The sequence below is a fragment of the Zerene cesonia genome, chromosome 20 (genome assembly GCF_012273895.1).
Source record: "Zerene cesonia ecotype Mississippi chromosome 20, Zerene_cesonia_1.1, whole genome shotgun sequence".
Classification (NCBI taxonomy): domain Eukaryota; kingdom Metazoa; phylum Arthropoda; class Insecta; order Lepidoptera; family Pieridae; genus Zerene; species Zerene cesonia.
Window position 1 is genome coordinate 3,882,186 of NC_052121.1, and position 17,999 is coordinate 3,900,184.

A 17,999-nucleotide genomic window follows, 5' to 3' on the forward strand; every position below is an offset into this window, starting at 1 on the left:
TCCTACGGAAGTTCGTTCGATTCATCAAGGAAATCATATAATTCTGTTTAATCGAGGTTCTATTACGTATTTGGAAATTGAAAATAGATAATTGAAAGCTTCCGATAACATCAATCAAAATATGTCGATTAAAAATACAAAAAAGAAAAACCAATGTAGGTAATAATTTAATTATAGATTAAATCGACGCGAATACAATTGGTTCTGAGGAAAAGATAATTGTGGCTATGAACAATGTACAAGTGGTTGTGAAATCTATTGCACATACAATACAGAAAAAATTACTTTAGTCGATATTGAAATTTAACAGTTACAAATTTAATCGATATCTTAATCAATGAGACATTTTATTGAATTAAATTTCACATTTCAAAATACATTTATTGTTGTATTTTGGTGTTTGATTTGACAAGAGTAAGTATATAAAGCATTTCAATGCTATAAAGCTAAAAATAAAATTTAAGTCAAATTAAAATGAATAATCATATGGTAATATAATAATTTCTGAAGGATTTTAAACGCGATTTATTCGTACGTTATCGCACTCTGCAAAGTGTTCGCAACACGCGTCGGAATAAATAATGTTGTAATGAATAAATCGCATTTATTATCCTATTTTGTTTTAATTCCAGTTAAAAAATCCTAAAGTTTTTCTTAGCAATTCCGTTCATTGTAATGAAACATGTGCAAAAGCATTAAAAAAATGTAACAACACAAAAAATTGTTCCGGACAAGATTTGATTCATAGTTCAAAGTTCTTTTGATACTTTGATAAAAAAAGTGAATGCTACTTTTGTTTGTAAGACCGGTATGGTTGGCATGGTAATATTGATCATCACAGATTACCGAATACTACGTAAATAATATTTCGTCATTAATTTGTGATTTTAGTAAATTAATGCAATTGTATGTTTGTTTGTTTTCATAAACGTTGCTTCGAGGCGATGTTTTGATATGATTCTTGTGTCTGGAGAGTTAGAAGACTAGAGAGTGATAGAAGCTTTATTAGATGTCTGTTGTAACTACTGACCTTGACTTTTTACCGCTGTGAAACATCTCATTCTCATGGGAATTTCCTTTGACTTCGCGGGTCAAGTCGCGGAAAGGCAGCTTGTTTTATTAAGTGCACAACAAATTAACGTATTTGTTTAAATGGTTAAAACATTTACATGAACTATTATAATTGTTGTGTCATCAGTATCAGGATTGTATGTACATATAACAATATGTTCGATACGACAAGTATGCAGTGCGATTTAACAATACATGAATCAAGTTCCAGTTACCAACAAGACATGAGTTCTCTAGAACCGTGAGTCAGTACTATACGTCGGTAATGACGGGTAGTTAAATTCAAAACGCACGGCGACGGTTGGTATGTGGCTATGTGATGTGAGTGAAGTACGAGTGCGGCATGAGGCGGTGTGACGCGGGCAGCTGCCGAGTGGCCGCCGTGACGCCGCCGCCGATTGGTGCACGGAACCGGTTCCAGCCCCGCGCCCCGCGCCCGCCACCCTTACAACTATCAAACGAATTCTTATTCATACACCTCGCCACGACCGTTGCTGCCGCTGAGCGCGCGCTTCGAGTCTATTTTCCGCGTAATCTTATCGAAATGTTAAACGCCGAATGTAATTACAGTATTTATATAAAGTGATACCATAAGAAACCTTAATAAGAATATAGTGAATACGGCACGCTGGAAACGGGCGCTATGAAAACATTCAGTCAAACCAGTGTTTTTGTTCTTTTTGTTTCAACGGTGCTTCGTGATCGGCTCCAACGCAAGCTTACCTTTGCCATGTGCGTAAGGTAGTGTTGTGCTCCTGTTAGTTTACCATAAACTAATATGTTAGCCTGTGTTTATTACGAGAACTAAAGTGCTGAGTGGTGCAGTGCTTTGGTGAATCACAGTTTAGTGTCAATATGAAAGTGACGGTGTGTTTTGGTTCTGTACGAGTGTTGGTACCTTGCGGGGCTGGCGACCTTTTGGTGAGGGACCTCGTACGGGAAGCAACGCTCCGATACAAAAAAGCTACCGGTCAGGTCAGTACGTTGGTGAAATTATCCTTGACACACTGATCTTTATTTAATTAAGCACGTTATCAATTATGACAGAAAGTTGTTTACATCGAAATGTGTGCCTACCCTCGTACGCCCGAAATCTCTAGCTACAATTTTTAAATGGTTTATATATGTGAAAGCAACTTACAAGGCAAACTATAGTATTTTAAATGTTGACCACTTCTGGTTTTGCGTATCTAATGATCAGTCGTTGTGGAATGCATGATCTCGCAGCTGAAACCACTTTCGCGACATTTTATCAATTTAAAATAGGTAAGCATTAGGCAGTAAACTATGGTGAGTTGCGGTTAAACTTTTGTCTTGCTCGAGTTATTTATGTTATTAGGCCGCACTGTATCGATAGATCCCCAAATATGTATTATATGCATGCTTAGGTAATATTAAAAAAGGTTACAATTCTATGTTGATGTTTTTCCTTATTACAATTAAAGATAACGGTTGAAATGCTGACGCTGCAGTTTATACCTGAGTTGCCTGATCCTCACATGATGTTCGTGCATTGTTATGTTATATTTACTAAGTGTTAAGCAGTTATGTGTGTGCATGTACTGCATCAGCTGATGTCGAATTCTATATATTTGATTTTACAATACCTATATACTTACATCATTCTTAATCACCTGCTTTTGCACCTGCCTCCCACATGTAAGTACCTACTAAGCAGGATCCTTGTAATTTCTAACGTATATATTTATTATGATGATAAACGTACTATACAAAAAAAAAATATCAAGTAATTAAACCGATTTAATACTTAACCGCATAATTCGCAGTTTGCGTCAATTGTCATATTTTCAACTTTGTTTAGTTCGTACTCTGGCGCTATCTCCAACTGACACAGCTACTCTTGAAATTAAATTTATGTGAGTAGTGACTTAAGGCAACATTTTTAATTAAAGAATGACTAACTGATATGACACCGTAGACGACAAAAAATATTCCAGGGCATGCCATTATAGGTATTGGCAAAATAACAGTGCGTCACACGATAATTACAAATAATTGTATTCAGGTTCATTAGAAAATGTTTCACTAGATATATATTTCTATGGTTTCAGTCAGATCTGGAATTATAAACAGTTAAATAAAGAATGTTTTGTTCATTTTAGAATAACAATTATCCAATCAGTAATAATTTATAACTGTGTGTATCTGCATGCAAGTTATACACGTTTGTAGGACATATTTTTTAGTTATAGAAACCGTATCACGTCGGATAATAGTTTCAAGTGGAATGATAGTACATTATGACCAGTTGTATGCAGCGGCTCACATAGTTTTGGCAATGTTTCTGCATGATCGAACCTATTACACAATTATTGTAAGGTCGCAAGAGTGCGCTAACTAGCGGCAAATAGAGCTTGCCGCTCTGCTAAGCATATTATGCCAATTATGTATATCGAATTCCTTTATACATTACATGAGAAATAGAAAAAATCACGATAATCTTAGGTGAAACATTCATCTTCTGAAGTTCGCTTTTACAGTCTTTAACGTAGTTTTATCAGATATTGTCCTCAAAAATATAAATTTCAATAATTCATTACATTTTATAATTGTACATTCAATGCTGTATTTTAAATGATTATTTTTCCAAACAAAATGTTACAAGTGTATGTGGTTTTGTGGTCTACGGCCTATGGTCTATATCTAAAACTGCTGGGAACAAAGGATTCTTTGTTCCGTAAATTTAGCACGCATATTTTAAATTTGTGATTAAATTTGATACTCGGTTGCTAAAACAATCGCTCCCTTGATTGCTGCCAGGTATACGAATTGCGGGAGTATAAAAGACTGAGAACTATTGTACTCGTGGCTTATTGATGCCCGTGGACCGGTTCTCAGAAAAGCATAAGACGTCTTATGGTGTTCAAACCACATATTGTATGTTAATGACAAATATTTGAGATGCGTCGGAATCCAACACGCTTATTTTACACCTTTTTTTTTAGATGAAATAGAGTATTTATTCATAATTGCCTATATGTCTTTGCTTTCATAACCAATTGAAGTCGCAGATGAAGTGAGAAGTGATATATATAAGAGAGTACGGTACATATAAAAAAAGCAATATATTATGATGATCGTTCTTAAATGACCATATGGTGGGTTCCCTGACAAGTGGATAAATGTCCGCTCTGTGTCCGAATATAACTCCGAGGGCTTTTTTTCTAATTGACGCTTCAATCGTTCACATATGTTCTTCAAGTGGCTAATCCTTGGGAAACGCAATAAAACACAGCTCACGGTTATATGTCTTGTGAAAATTATTAACAAGTCGGCAATTAATTATTACCAAGTCGGCACATGTGCGAAGAGAATTCGTATGATTCAATTTAATTAAATAATGGATCGTTTTATTTAATACTCGTAATGAATATTTGGTGATGGAAGTCAGACGATATTAATTCATTATGTAAATGATATATTCGTTTACAATCTGCAACCTTATCAATTCGTAATTCGGTAATTGGGTCACCCAAAAGATCGCGGACTTCGCAATAAAGTTTGTGGATAAGAAACTTTTTAGAAACTGTGTTTCCAGGAATTCCATAATTGTTATTACAGTCAAAACATACCGGAACAGATAATCGGTTGTAACAATTACTAATAACTGTTTTCCTCAAATAATCTTTCTTGTGTATTAATTATAGTTTCCTCCGAACAACGGATGTAGTTTTGTTCGATTAAACGTTAAATAAGCTTGAAGAAAAACTAGTCTTACGGTTTTCACAACCGGGTATCGACTAGTAAGATAACCTTCTATTATGCTGACTGTGGAAATGAAACATTAGAATTATCACATTTACCCTGAGGCACGGTAATTGGCTTTGAATACGTCGCTTCTCCAAGAACATTATTTGTTTATTACATTTTATTAATTTGTTACAATTATTATACTCCCTACGGTATTTTTTTATACTCCCTTCTATTTTTTTGAAGTGAAACTTCTTTAGAATCGTTGTGATTTCAAACCTGATGCAACGGAAAAACGACAGGTTAGAGACACAAATACAAAAATGTGTAGAATGAAGCCGGCAAAGAATGAGACAGAAATATACATACTATTTTATTCATTCTTTTGTCGATTTACTGAAGTTTCACTTCTATCATGTGTAAATCGCACACACACCTTTTTTTTAATGTAAGTATTCCAATCTATTTTTTTAAATATTAAATGAAAGTTTATTATTGAAAATAACAATTCCTATGTTATGATTATAGTTGAACTTCTAGGAATTTGTAAGGGTGTTAGGATATCACAACAAGTTAGTTGATCAAAGAAACTCACATCGCGTAATCGCATACACTATTACTAGTAGTCCATAGTTATTATCTGATATATTTGTAAGATAAAATAATTCTTACTTAACTTGAAACTACAATACCTCAGCTATCTTCATCGTCATTGAACGATACTAGAGAATAGCGTAGGCATTAAGGACTTAGAGGATTACTCATGCGCACGTGCAACCACGTCGCATGTCCAATTATGTTACATATCATGCTAGCAGTGTGAACACAGACATGGACACCTTATCACGAGAAATTTGATCTTATTAACTGACATAAACAGTAAGCTCATTAGGTTCCTTCTCGGAATGTTATCTTACGAAGAATTTTAATCTCCTTAAAATTGGCACATGAAAATGATACGTGTTAAAAGCTACATGACTAATAGAGAAATAATAACCTGAATCATGATCGCCGCTCCGTTTGTACCTACTTCGTCGTAAACAACAATTTGTCTCGCTTAAATCAGTCTAATTAATTGCATACAATGACTTTTGTACACTGTAAACTGATTAAATTTTTTTTTTTTTTTTTTGGAAAAACGTTTCCGTTTAAAACGGGACCAAATGGGAATAAAATCCTATCGAACATAAAAAGTAACACACTAATCAGTTTCAAGCCGTTATCGAGTAAAAAAAATCAGAAGAAATAGTCGAATTAAAGGACATCCTTGTTTTTTACGAACGTTGATCAATTATTGAAAACGCTCATTTAATTTAAATAAACAATATGAAAAAGTTATAAATTTGTTAACAACGATAATAATCTCTATATAATTGGTAGTTTCAATATACATATATACCTTTGTCCTATAAATGCAAAAATTATACTCGAAATTAACTAAAAACATATACAACTACCATATTGTAATGTTATCGAAAGATTTACCGTTATTGCTTTTACCGATATTTGTTGCTTTACATAACGCAAAATATGCGGGCAGCCTTGAAGCGCTTGATGTCGCTGTGAGCCCACGACTAAGTCAATGGTAGAGAGTATAATATAATGTTTTATTTAGTTACTCTTAATATACAAATATACAATATTTAGAAGCAAAACCAAAGTGGTGGTATTCATTAACTTTAATTCGAATTGATAAAATTCTTAACTATAAAAGCGATGCGTATAAATAATAATATTAATTACACGAACAGGAAAGAACTGATTTATTTATCTCATATCATCAAGTTTACTTATGTAATTATAATTGGGATGATCTTCTTTAGTATGATATTTTATTAATATTATAATAACTAACACTTAATACATATGTACATGTATATATATAGTAAAATAGTGCAACGGATGAAGTGGAAAAAAGTTTTAACCTCCCTGTAAAACAAGAAAGAAAGCATCGTTATTTCATTCAAAACCTGTTACTCTATTTCCTCTTAGTCGAATATTGACGTCTATAGAATAATAAGGGAATAATAATATCGTAAGTTAGATCTACCTGTAGGCCTATCCCTTGCTCTCAGGTAGCACAATAAACTATTCAAGGAACATACCCTAAAACAATCACCTTTCGTTTTATGACTTGTTTTATGTTGTTGTTTTGAATAAAACCAATTTATTTCTTACATAGCGTAGTGAATTATACAAAAAGTTGTTCTGACTGACGTTTTTCTTATTTGTTTATATTTATAGATTAATAGGATTTCTTATTTTACACAGTTTCTAGCAATCAGGACGAATGTGATTGCACTATTTTATTGTTTCGTTTATATCATTTAATTTTAGTTTGATTACATATTAGTTTTTAAATATCAATTTAAGGAAATAAGTATATTTGTATTAAATGAACATAATAAATGACGATACTTTATAATAACTTTAAGGGAGACTTAATATATGATAATAATAAGCTGGATTGTAAAAACGATACATATACAAAACTATAATATTTTAACTATAGTATTTAATTTCATCGATCCTTACTAGAGTGTAGTATTAAATTATTTAAACTTGCTCGATGTCTGTTTGATTTCAGCTTAACAGTATCAACTAGAATCTGGCATGGCGGCGGCGGGTGGGTTTTTTCTGTCCGCACATAATTACAAACCAACATCTGACGGGATCAGCCCCATTTACGGAATGTACCTGCGCCCTTTTTATGGAGCCCACTTGCTGCAATGATTAACATTTAATAGTTTTTTGTGTAATCCACGTTGTGTGGAATAGTCTATCCTGATTTTGAAAAAGAATGTTTACATAAACGCTAAGTTATTTTAGCTATTGACTCGGCATATAACTATCGAATTATTCATTTCACATGCCTCCGAAACAATACAGCAACGTTGTTGAACTACTAATGATGTTGAGGTATTGAATTCCACATTTAATTCTATTATTTATAATACTAAAAAAACTAAACCGGCCGTTCCCTGCGACGTCCTTACTCATAGTCCTACTCCCCCTATGTTCAGTATGCATACAGAAATATCCTACGTCGCTTTTAAATAATAATTTAACTTCCTTAAACAATATTTCGGGCCGTTGTTTTGGCGTAGTTGAAATATATAATTTACATGGTAGTATATGGCCTTCCTCTATAGATGGACTACTTAACACAATAATGTACTTTTTAATTCGAACTAATATTCCTTGAGACTAGCGCATTAAAAAAAATAACAATAAACACAGTATTCAGCTTTATATTATGAGTTATAGTTAGGTATTTCGCTCACTTGCATGCTTCCCTACATAATTATAATTTTAGTAAGGCTTGAAGTCTAAAGATATTTAAGAAATAAAATTATATTATTACCAAAGCTTCCACATCACTAAATAGTATAAAACAAAGTCTCTTTCTCTATCATTATGTATGCTTAAATCCTTAAAACTACGCTACAGATTTTGATGGGGTTTTTTTCTTAATATAGAGTGTTTGAAGAGGAAGGTTTATATGTATAATAATATCTATTAAGACGCGGGCAAAAGCTAGCGATATATACTATGTAATTAAATGTTTCTGAACAGGCTCGGCGAAATAAGCGACATTACGTTGATGCTATATTTCGATATTTATTGCTCAAGATAACATTGCACAACTAATAATCGATCTATCTTGATTCAATTAAAGCATACGTTTGATAAAGTCCTTATAATAGTTACATAGTCTGACTGGGAGTGTAGACTGTAGGCGTGGGTGTGGCAGAATGCCATTGCGCGCTAATCTGTGACCGAGATCCTTTGCGTGGGCTTCCCAAGGTATATTAACATTTTTACGCTTACAAATTTACATACGTCACATTTTAGGTTTGATTCTCTTATAGATTACCAATACTTTCTAAAATAAGCTCGCATCTTATGATTTCGCTGGGATGACTGTGTGTAGGTACAAAATATAGGATCGTATTATCTATCTAAAGCTCACAAAGATGTAGTGACTTCTTCATAGAAAATATAAAAGTGAATAATGCTTATTAAAATATTGACTTCACTCAACAATATCGATGTCACACCATTTTGGTATGAGTGCTGTTATGTCTGGGCTTAACAATTTGCACGTGCATTATATGTAAGCACAATTGTATTTCAAAACCTTATAGCACAGGAACAAAGCGAGGGTACGAATGAAAATATTGTGAAACTGCTGCTGGTCACCTGCAGAACGTTACCATTGTTTCAGTTCGCAAGTAATTTTATAAAAATTAATTCATTCTACATTTATAAAAATCACCAAAACTTGTGTTATGACCCGTTAGAATGGAAGGTGGAAATAATTTTAACACTAAAATGAAAAGAAATCCAGATATCTGATAAGTAACAGGGTGCCATTTTGATTTTAATTAATTTAAAGCGTTAGGTGCTTTTGTTCAACAAAAATCTTTTAAGAGTTAAGATATAAGAGGCTCCGTTATAACTTGAAACAACTTTCTTCTTTTTAATAATTCCTATAAAAATAAAAATAAAAAATTATAAACTAGGTAATTTATAAACTGTAGGCTTGACGTATTCGTTATTGATTTCGTCTTATCTATGTATAGTGCGATGTAACCCACTTTGCCTGATAAGAAGTAAAGAATGTAAATAGTGAAGTTTATCACATGCATTTTATTTATATTCCGCAGAGATAGCCAACCGAACGCGATGTCCCAATTCAATAATATATTCATATATCGCCGGTGTCTACTAATGCTGATGAGTTTCGTGTTATCTTTCTTATTATTTTTTGTTCCTATTTATTTTACTCATATGAACCAAATTTTACTTCTTTGCTTCTGCCTTTGAATAAGAGGTATTTTGCATGAATATATTGATAGCTTTACATTCTAATACTCTACTATACTATACTATACTCTTTGCACTCTAATAGGTATGAGAAAATTTACTTGCAAATTTTAAAGAGAAAAGCCACCAACAACCGAAACACAGTTTTCAACTATTTTGGTCGTCAGTGGATCATTTAAATATTGTACTTGATGATTTTTTCCAATAATTAATGTTTTTGTTTTATTTTTATTTATTTAGCCTAAGGGGCTTACAACATCACTTGCATCAAAATATTCAGACGGGATTTATATGTAGATAATGTAAAAATTAGTCAAAATACCAATATAATAGATTTTAGGCAGTTATGTATTAAATAAAGCAGAAAACACAAAGGTTTTACTTTCCGCGTAACCCGCTGGCAAGTTTAACCCCATTAAAATATTAACTCTCCGTTTCTCCCACGGGTCCGTCATCCTCCGATGCTCACCCTGCTGAATAGCATAAATATTTTAAAAAAAGCAGCAACAGATACAATTACCTACTTTCCGGCAGACGGTTTCCGCTAAAACGAAAGTGGTTACACTCGTAGATACGCTTCATTTAAAAAAAACTTGACCAATTTATTTTTGCCATGAGAGTAGTAAATGAGTTCTATGAGTCAATTTGAACTACAAAAAACCGGTTTCCGATATAAATTTAAATTGCAATTTTAATGTCTGCGGACTGCGTGTATAATGTAGGTACATGAATGTTGATTGTTATTATTGTAGAATGAAATGACTTGAAGAATTCTGTCAAAGAACACAATTCAAAGAGCCATCCATGTTTGTGCATATATAAAAGTCTCTATTTTTTACACGCTTTTTATTAGCTTCACCTGTATGTTTGTTTGTTTGTATGTTTGTTTGTTTGTATGTTTGTTTGTTTGTATGTTTGTTTGTTTGTAACTGACTTCTTTGGGCGCGATTTTGACCCACTTTAAACGGCCAGATTTCGTTCAAACTTTGTAGATTTATTGAGGACCGATGACAATACACTAATTTGATAAAATTATTCCAGTTTTCAATTTGCAAAATATGATTTTTGTTAAAGCGTGTTTTATAGTTTTTTTAAACTATTATATTTTATTTATATTTAATTTTCAGTTTCGTGGAGTACGGATATATTTAAATGTTATTTATTTATATTTGCAATACTTGCTGATAAGCTACTTCATAGTGTCATAGCTGATTCTAGCTTCATGTCATAAAGCGTCCCATAAAATGTAAAGTGAAACCGCTTGGCAGGCGATTGAACGGATGTACACTTGAAACGCATGATATACACGTAAACAAGCGTGAGATTTCAACCATTTAACACTTATCGACTGTGAAATGAAGGTTTATAGGAATTTATCATAACACACTACGTAAGATACAAGCTCCCATGTATACAACCTCCAATGATTTTTGATAGTTTTTTACAATAAACAATGATTTATATAGTACACAATATACAACTATAGACTAAAAATAGACCTTGGATGGAAACAGTTATGAGTTATGAGTATCATTGTATAATGAAAAGATAGATATTCAATCAAAATTTTTGATACGAAATGAAAGTCAGTTGTTTCTATTTTGTAAGTCGTAACACCGTTTTGGTAGAGATATGCAATCTTGATTTCACTTTATATTAAATTATGTAGTTCACCATGAATGAGCTAGCTTAAAGCACCTATAATGTACATAATTATTGAGCGAAACAATTGATCGTACTCAATATCCAGTGGAAATTATAAAATTCTTTCTATGAGATGAGCTTCGAAGTAATGTGACCTTACTTTGTTTCAAGTAAACAATGGAGAAATTAATGCTTTTATCTTATTTTACCACGCGCTTCATAGAGTCTTATCTTATAAATCGAATCTACTTTGTTGTTATTATTAGAAGCGTTCGATATAATAATTAGAAATAAAAAAGTAACGTATGGAAATTAAATTTAAGAGAAAACATTTTTTCGATAAAATTTATGGAATTCAACTACATATTGTGTTGAATTTTATTTGACATTTGACTTTAAATAAAAGTAATAAAAGTGATAATGGCTTGACGTTATTATTATTACATAAGTAGTTTGAAATTTACGATCGAGCCCCTGCGTCGTAATCCTATAATAAGTGACGATACGAAGTACTGGGGTAGTATGTCACAGATAATATACTATAGTAGGTGGAGATTACTTTCTAGGTTAAAAAAATAAATCTACGTGATGTGATTTTATTTTGAACGTTGGAGATGCTGTCCAGAAGTAATTATTCTTGATATGTCTTTAAGTACTTCGAGTACAAAATAAATTGTTAACCAAAAAAATTTCAATTATTGCAGTCATGCAGTCAGAGTGTATTTTTCAAATCAGATTTGTATATAGGTATCCAATATGGCCATGTCGTTGAAGCTCTTCCTACAGCAGAGGTTTTCTTCCATCAGCTTTCCACCAAATATTTTTGCTGCAGGACATTTAAAGAGAATACTGTATTTCTTCTTATTAGTTAAATAAGGCTTTATTTGAATTAAATGGATATATCATTAAAGTTATATTAAAATATCTTCCAGTGACATCTAGCTAGCTATATCGCTAATCACGATAATATTCTGATAACATAAAACAATGAGTCAGGTGTGTCAGCTGGTAACTCGATCGCTGTACGTCTTGGTAGATAATATATTACATAGCAGTTCTACATCAAGACGCCAGATGGCGCTTAAACCAAATGTATGTGTATTCACTTTTTAGTTTTATATGAATCAAAATAATTGAATTTCAGCCAAAGGTTTTCTTGCCATTTAAATAAATAAGAGTTCATCGGTTCGTGATTTTAATGTTAAGTTCTATAATTATTACTAATGCAGCTTAAGATCCTTTTTTAACTGTTATTTGAACGCATTTGTTACTGGTTCTAATAATTTTACGGACTCTATTTTTTAGCAGATTACTCAATTAGAAATTTAAAAATAAATAAATGATTGGTATCCTTGAATCAATGAAATCAAGTTGCGTTTGAGAGGACAGCTAACTGCCATCAGGTTGTGTTCCGCCGCCTGCGCCTGCGCCTGCGTCCGTCGCGCTCCGCCACCTCGTGCGCCAATGACCCTTAGTTCTTATCCTGTGCCAGCGCACCCCTATTAAATGTGCACTAGACCGTTTCTTGGAGAAATAAATAATGAAGGATATTATGGAATTAAATAAAAACTTTTAATTACATAGGATAATTTAGTGTTATAAGTTATTATCTATTAAAATTAATTCAATTATATACCTCGCGGAAAGCCATTGGAAAGGCAAAAAGTCAGGCAATCGAGGCTATTTCAATATACAAATTTTATTTGTATTTTATTATTATTTTCAATTTATGGCAGACATAATAACCACGAGCTTTTTTTAAGATTTATTAAAAATTATTTCCTCAAAAGTGTTAAAAAAGTGCTTGACGCATTATTCGACATACTCCGGAAATTAGTACGTCATGCAGTAATTAGTCCAGGCACGATCTAACTAAAATTAGGGGTCAAAAGTTTAAACATATTAAGAGATGTGGCTTAGGAATTCTCCCTCTAGGTTTATGTTACTTTTTTAAATAGTACTTGAATATAACATCATAAATTTAGAGACAATTGTTAACATTAGGATATATATTATATGACATTTTATTGTATCCTTTGGATTGAGTACACAATATCCGTCATATATCAGTATATAGGTAAGTAAAATTTAAAATTAACGCTTGTTTAGAAATTCAGTGTTGCGAATCACATTACATCTCCTCTTGCAGAAACGTATCAGGTATGATTGTTTACACGCGGTACAATGGGTCGGCTACCTCGCGAGGGGAGTGGTAGCCTCCCGCCCTCCCTCCCCCGGGTCGGCCGGCGCACGAGCACCTCGCTGCAAAGTAGAGCCAGTTGATCGCCGCGCAGCCTTCAGCTCCGTTTGTTTACAAATTATACGTGACATTGCTTCATCTCTTTAAAATATTGTAATTGCAAAAAACAGTGAAGTGATTTGAACGTTTCCTTAGATAAACAGTGAGGTTAATACTTATAAAATAATACGTGGCAACGAAGGCTCTGTACTGTATTGTTTAACGCCAGCAAGGTATTTTGTATTTGCACAAAAGTTGCACTTGCAAAGAGATTTAGGTAACGGGTCGTATTTAATTAAAGAATTTGAAGCACAAAAACACATTGGATTCAGGCACTTAAGTACATAAAAGAAATTAAAATATTTTACAACAGTAACTAAATATAATTAAAGATGACTTTGAAAGACTTTGAACCGTAAAAGTGACGTTTTATTTCTTGATTTTTAAATTATTTAAATATGAACTTTATTGCATTAATTTGTTGGTACAGACGTGTTGTAAATCACTGTAGCATGACTTGTGTAACAGTCCCTATGCCTTGGCAATACATTCATTGACCACATGTAACTATAAACCTACAAAACAATACAAATATAGTATATAAAAACTTTTATGATATAAGAGTCAAAACACACAAATAGCTGCTCCGTTTTAAGAAATTGACTTTCTCGCCTTTTCGGTTTCGGTAACTGTGCTTTCTAGTAGATAGGAACTGTTTAAATATAACAGAAACAATATAATATATTTTATTAACCAAGAAGGTTGTACGCCACTCGTTATAGTGTATGTGTGTATAATACTTAACACACATAGTTAAGAACACATTACAATCAAAGATAACAATGTTTTTTAAACAGGTGTTACGTTTTTACTAAAATTGAATTTACGATAAGCAACAATGTTTTAATTCTTCGCCGTCGTCGTAGTATTGTCTTGCTGATAATAAGTTACTTAAATTGTTGAATATACTTGTAATACAAAAACTTTGTATTACAATACGAGTTTTAAGCATTCAAAAATTATAAAAGAAGGGTAGATTGTTTATCTACTACTTTTAAAAATACTTATATTATTTGGAAAATATATTTTTATCACCAAATAATAGAAAATGCAAAATTACAATTAGACCTGCAAAATCTCTTCCAAATGCACGGAAACATGTCAACACCAATGCGACTATGTAAATTCAAAGAAATCGGTTCGAAAGTCAGTGTAATTATAAAATAGTGTTAGCTCGTATTTTATTACCAAATGTATGTATATATTTGTATATATATATATATATGTATTTGCGATTTATTATAGCAAAATTTTGGTATCACACTTATATCCCGATTAAATGCTCCTTTAAGATAAATCAGGATCTAGATATCCGGGTGGAGCCAGGATGAGCGTCTAGTATTTAAATAAATGCACCGTTGATATATCTGTGACACTGTGATGTCCATAATAATTCAGCGTTATTACCGCTCGCATTGTTATCTGTAGATCAAGTTGGAAATATTATAATGGCCGCTGACATGGATCTAGATACCCAGATCCCAGGATGGAAAGCTTCATAAACTACGAGTATTATACTTAAGAATGGACTTTTTTTTATTTTATAAGATTTGAAGTCATGTTGTGCATGACGGTTGTTTATAATGAAATAATTAAATTGTTAATTAAAACGCGATACTGACTTTAACTGGTATACTAGCTTTAACGCGCTTTAAATGCTTGCATGAACTTAAAACTATAGCACATTACCCGGTTCTCATGAAAAATTTTCAATTATTATATTCAAATACACCCAAATCACCGGATCGTTTACAAAAATGTAATACCTTCTTTAATTAATTGCTCAAATGTTTACCATTAATGTGCCATTAATTTAATATATTCAACATAAATGAATGTTCAAATTGACCCATTTACTTCAAAACAATTTCAATGCAAGTTTACGTCATTGGTACTGATTTTGTTACACTCAGATCTCTTGACAATAGCTTATCTTGTTTTGAATGGGTTTAGTAATATACCGTGGTACCTTTTAATCGACAATTGTTTTGCGCTGATAGTCCACAATGATGTCATTACTTTATAAGAGCTCTGTTGCATACAATTACGTGAAATTTTAACATATTTTCACGTTGTACGTATTCATGAATTTTAAATTCACTGATTTGGGGGCGTATTATGACATGTCATTACCATGCCATTGTAGCGGAGATGAAGCTATGCAAATATATTATATCCCGTGGCCTCTCGCAGTAAAAATGTATTTTATTTATTGTCGTATGGCATACTACGCCCCCTGAGATACTTTATATTCAAGGTACTTTAAGCGAGACAATGTAGGATCAAGACTTGCACTTACCGAGTGAATTTTAAACAACGTATCGTAATTAGTAATGTCAACGTCTTTTAAGCTATGCGTTTCTGTACCATGTACAGCGTTTATCGAATTAAATCTGTCACGAGATCATTAAAATTCAAGTGCGGTTTTTTGAATATTATAATATTTCCTTAGTTGATATAAAATTGATTGGATTAATGGATAAATATTATCTAATATAACTCTTGAAAAAATACATATTCAGTTTTGGGCATATTACTAATGGTATTAAGCCCTCATGTTGTGAGTAACTATGTGTAATCCTATATGTGCCGTTTTACGTTCTACTTGCTTGTGATGTAGGTTAGAACATATCACATTTAAACGTAGAAATCCCAAGTTCAAAAAGCCAAAGCAAATTTATATTTCCGCTGGCGATCAATGAAGAACCACTTAAAGTGCCTTCAAAATAACTAAAATAATTATTTACGTGACGTAGCATAAGGGGCGGCGATTCAGATAGTATGCGATAATATAGCAGAGACCAAACATTACACGCATTACTTTAGTGCTCGTCACTAATGATATTTCTTCACAGTTTTTGCACGTCTGCAAAACCGAACAGTTATGTCATGGACGCCTGATATCGAATGTGTTTTGTGCTGCAAATTTATGTTACTTTAGATCGACTGTCTCATACTCTTGAATGTTTTAGTGTGACTGAGTGGGTAAAAATATATCAAAGCTAAGTAACGTATAGAAATTAGCTATGTGTAAAAAAAGTGAAGTGTAAAGTCGATACAATGAAAGATCCGCCACGGTGTGAAGATGTAGCTGATAAACTTGTTCGATTATTTGGCTGGAGGCAAACTTACCCAGTCCAAAAACTACAGAAGAATTTGCTACCATCAACCAGAGAGAGGGTGGGTAATATTACATGCCAATTATAGTTACCTGAATAAGAAAAACTTGGTATTTGTACTATAATGTCTTTCAAATCTTTATAGAAATATCAGCGTTCAATAAAAATCACGATTGTCCTTTCATAGTTCTAGATCGTGGATAAAATTCTAATTACATATTGCCTTCTATTTTTGTGTATTGTTTAATTAAAGTGATAAAAATTTGTTAACCAAGGTTCCGCATGATATGTAGGTACGTGCACTGCGAGTCAGTCGTTTTATTTTAATTAACTCTCTAACACGTTAATAAATAATATCATTTCCGAGTTGAAATCGTGATTTTTATCGTTTCTTTATGGTTATGTTTAATTAAACAAAAAATAACTTGTCTGAGGGAATGAAAACCCAACTAACATTTGTACGCACTGAGTGCCATTGTTATTAGCAAACTTTCACAGAGCTATTGTGTTCTGAAAGTGTTGGAAAGCATCTCATTAAGTCAACACAGTTATAAACTATAATTGTCGATGGTATATGTGCGAATCGACAATGATATATTAATGGGTATTGAAGATATAGTGGTATCAAAATATGGGTTAATAGAAACTGTGGATATTTTATATTAAAACAATCAGATCAGTTACAGCACATACCAGATTCTATTGGTATGACAATATTGATAATATTAGGGTAATTAATAGACACTTTAACTAAATAATCTGTTGTATTGGTTCTCGTAATTGCTAAATAATTGGTCGGTGAAGAGCGATCTATTACCAACCTTGAGGCGGCTGGCAGAAGGCTAATCTATCACATTCCATTACGATACACACCGTGTTGACTAATGCCTAAGTAATAGCTAGATAATACTGATAACACTTCTACTTCTCTTTCTTTTAACCTCCAAAAACGTGATTTTTAATTGATTCTATTTTTACCATATTTATGAATATTTTCATTGTTTTCCCAAACAATCAATGAATATAATTCTGATTAAGCTTCTTTATATCATTGAGTACAGTGATAATTTAGACTCGAAAAATCTATTGTTCAATAATGCTTCATTTAAAATTGCTGGTCAGCATATTTCAAGAATAAAAAGTGCAGTGATTGACCCATTGTTTCCTTAAATAGGTCAACGCAGAGTTGCCCAGCAAGCAGATGCTCCCTTCTTAATTAATTGGATGACATCGACTCGAGTTTAAAAATACGTATATACCTAGTCTTGCCATAAATATTGTAATAAAGAAAAAAGAAAATTGTTAACTGCAAATAACATTTATTA

The 17,999-nt window shown here is 32.4% G+C and overlaps 1 protein-coding gene across 2 annotated transcripts in view; it reads left to right on the forward strand.

Moving 5' to 3' along the window:
* The first annotated feature begins 1,398 nt into the window (after nt 1-1,398).
* The window catches only part of LOC119835265 (partitioning defective 3 homolog), a 42,764-nt gene continuing 26,163 nt past the window's right edge, over nt 1,399-17,999 (forward strand). The window contains exon 1 of one of the 2 annotated variants that reach the window (XM_038359990.1): nt 1,399-2,046. In XM_038359990.1, the coding sequence (XP_038215918.1) occupies nt 1,927-2,046 (120 nt within the window). In that variant the 5' untranslated portion in view covers nt 1,399-1,926. Of the gene's footprint in view, nt 2,047-16,541; nt 16,736-17,999 lie in introns of those variants that run through there. The other variant, XM_038359991.1, reaches the window with a different exon arrangement.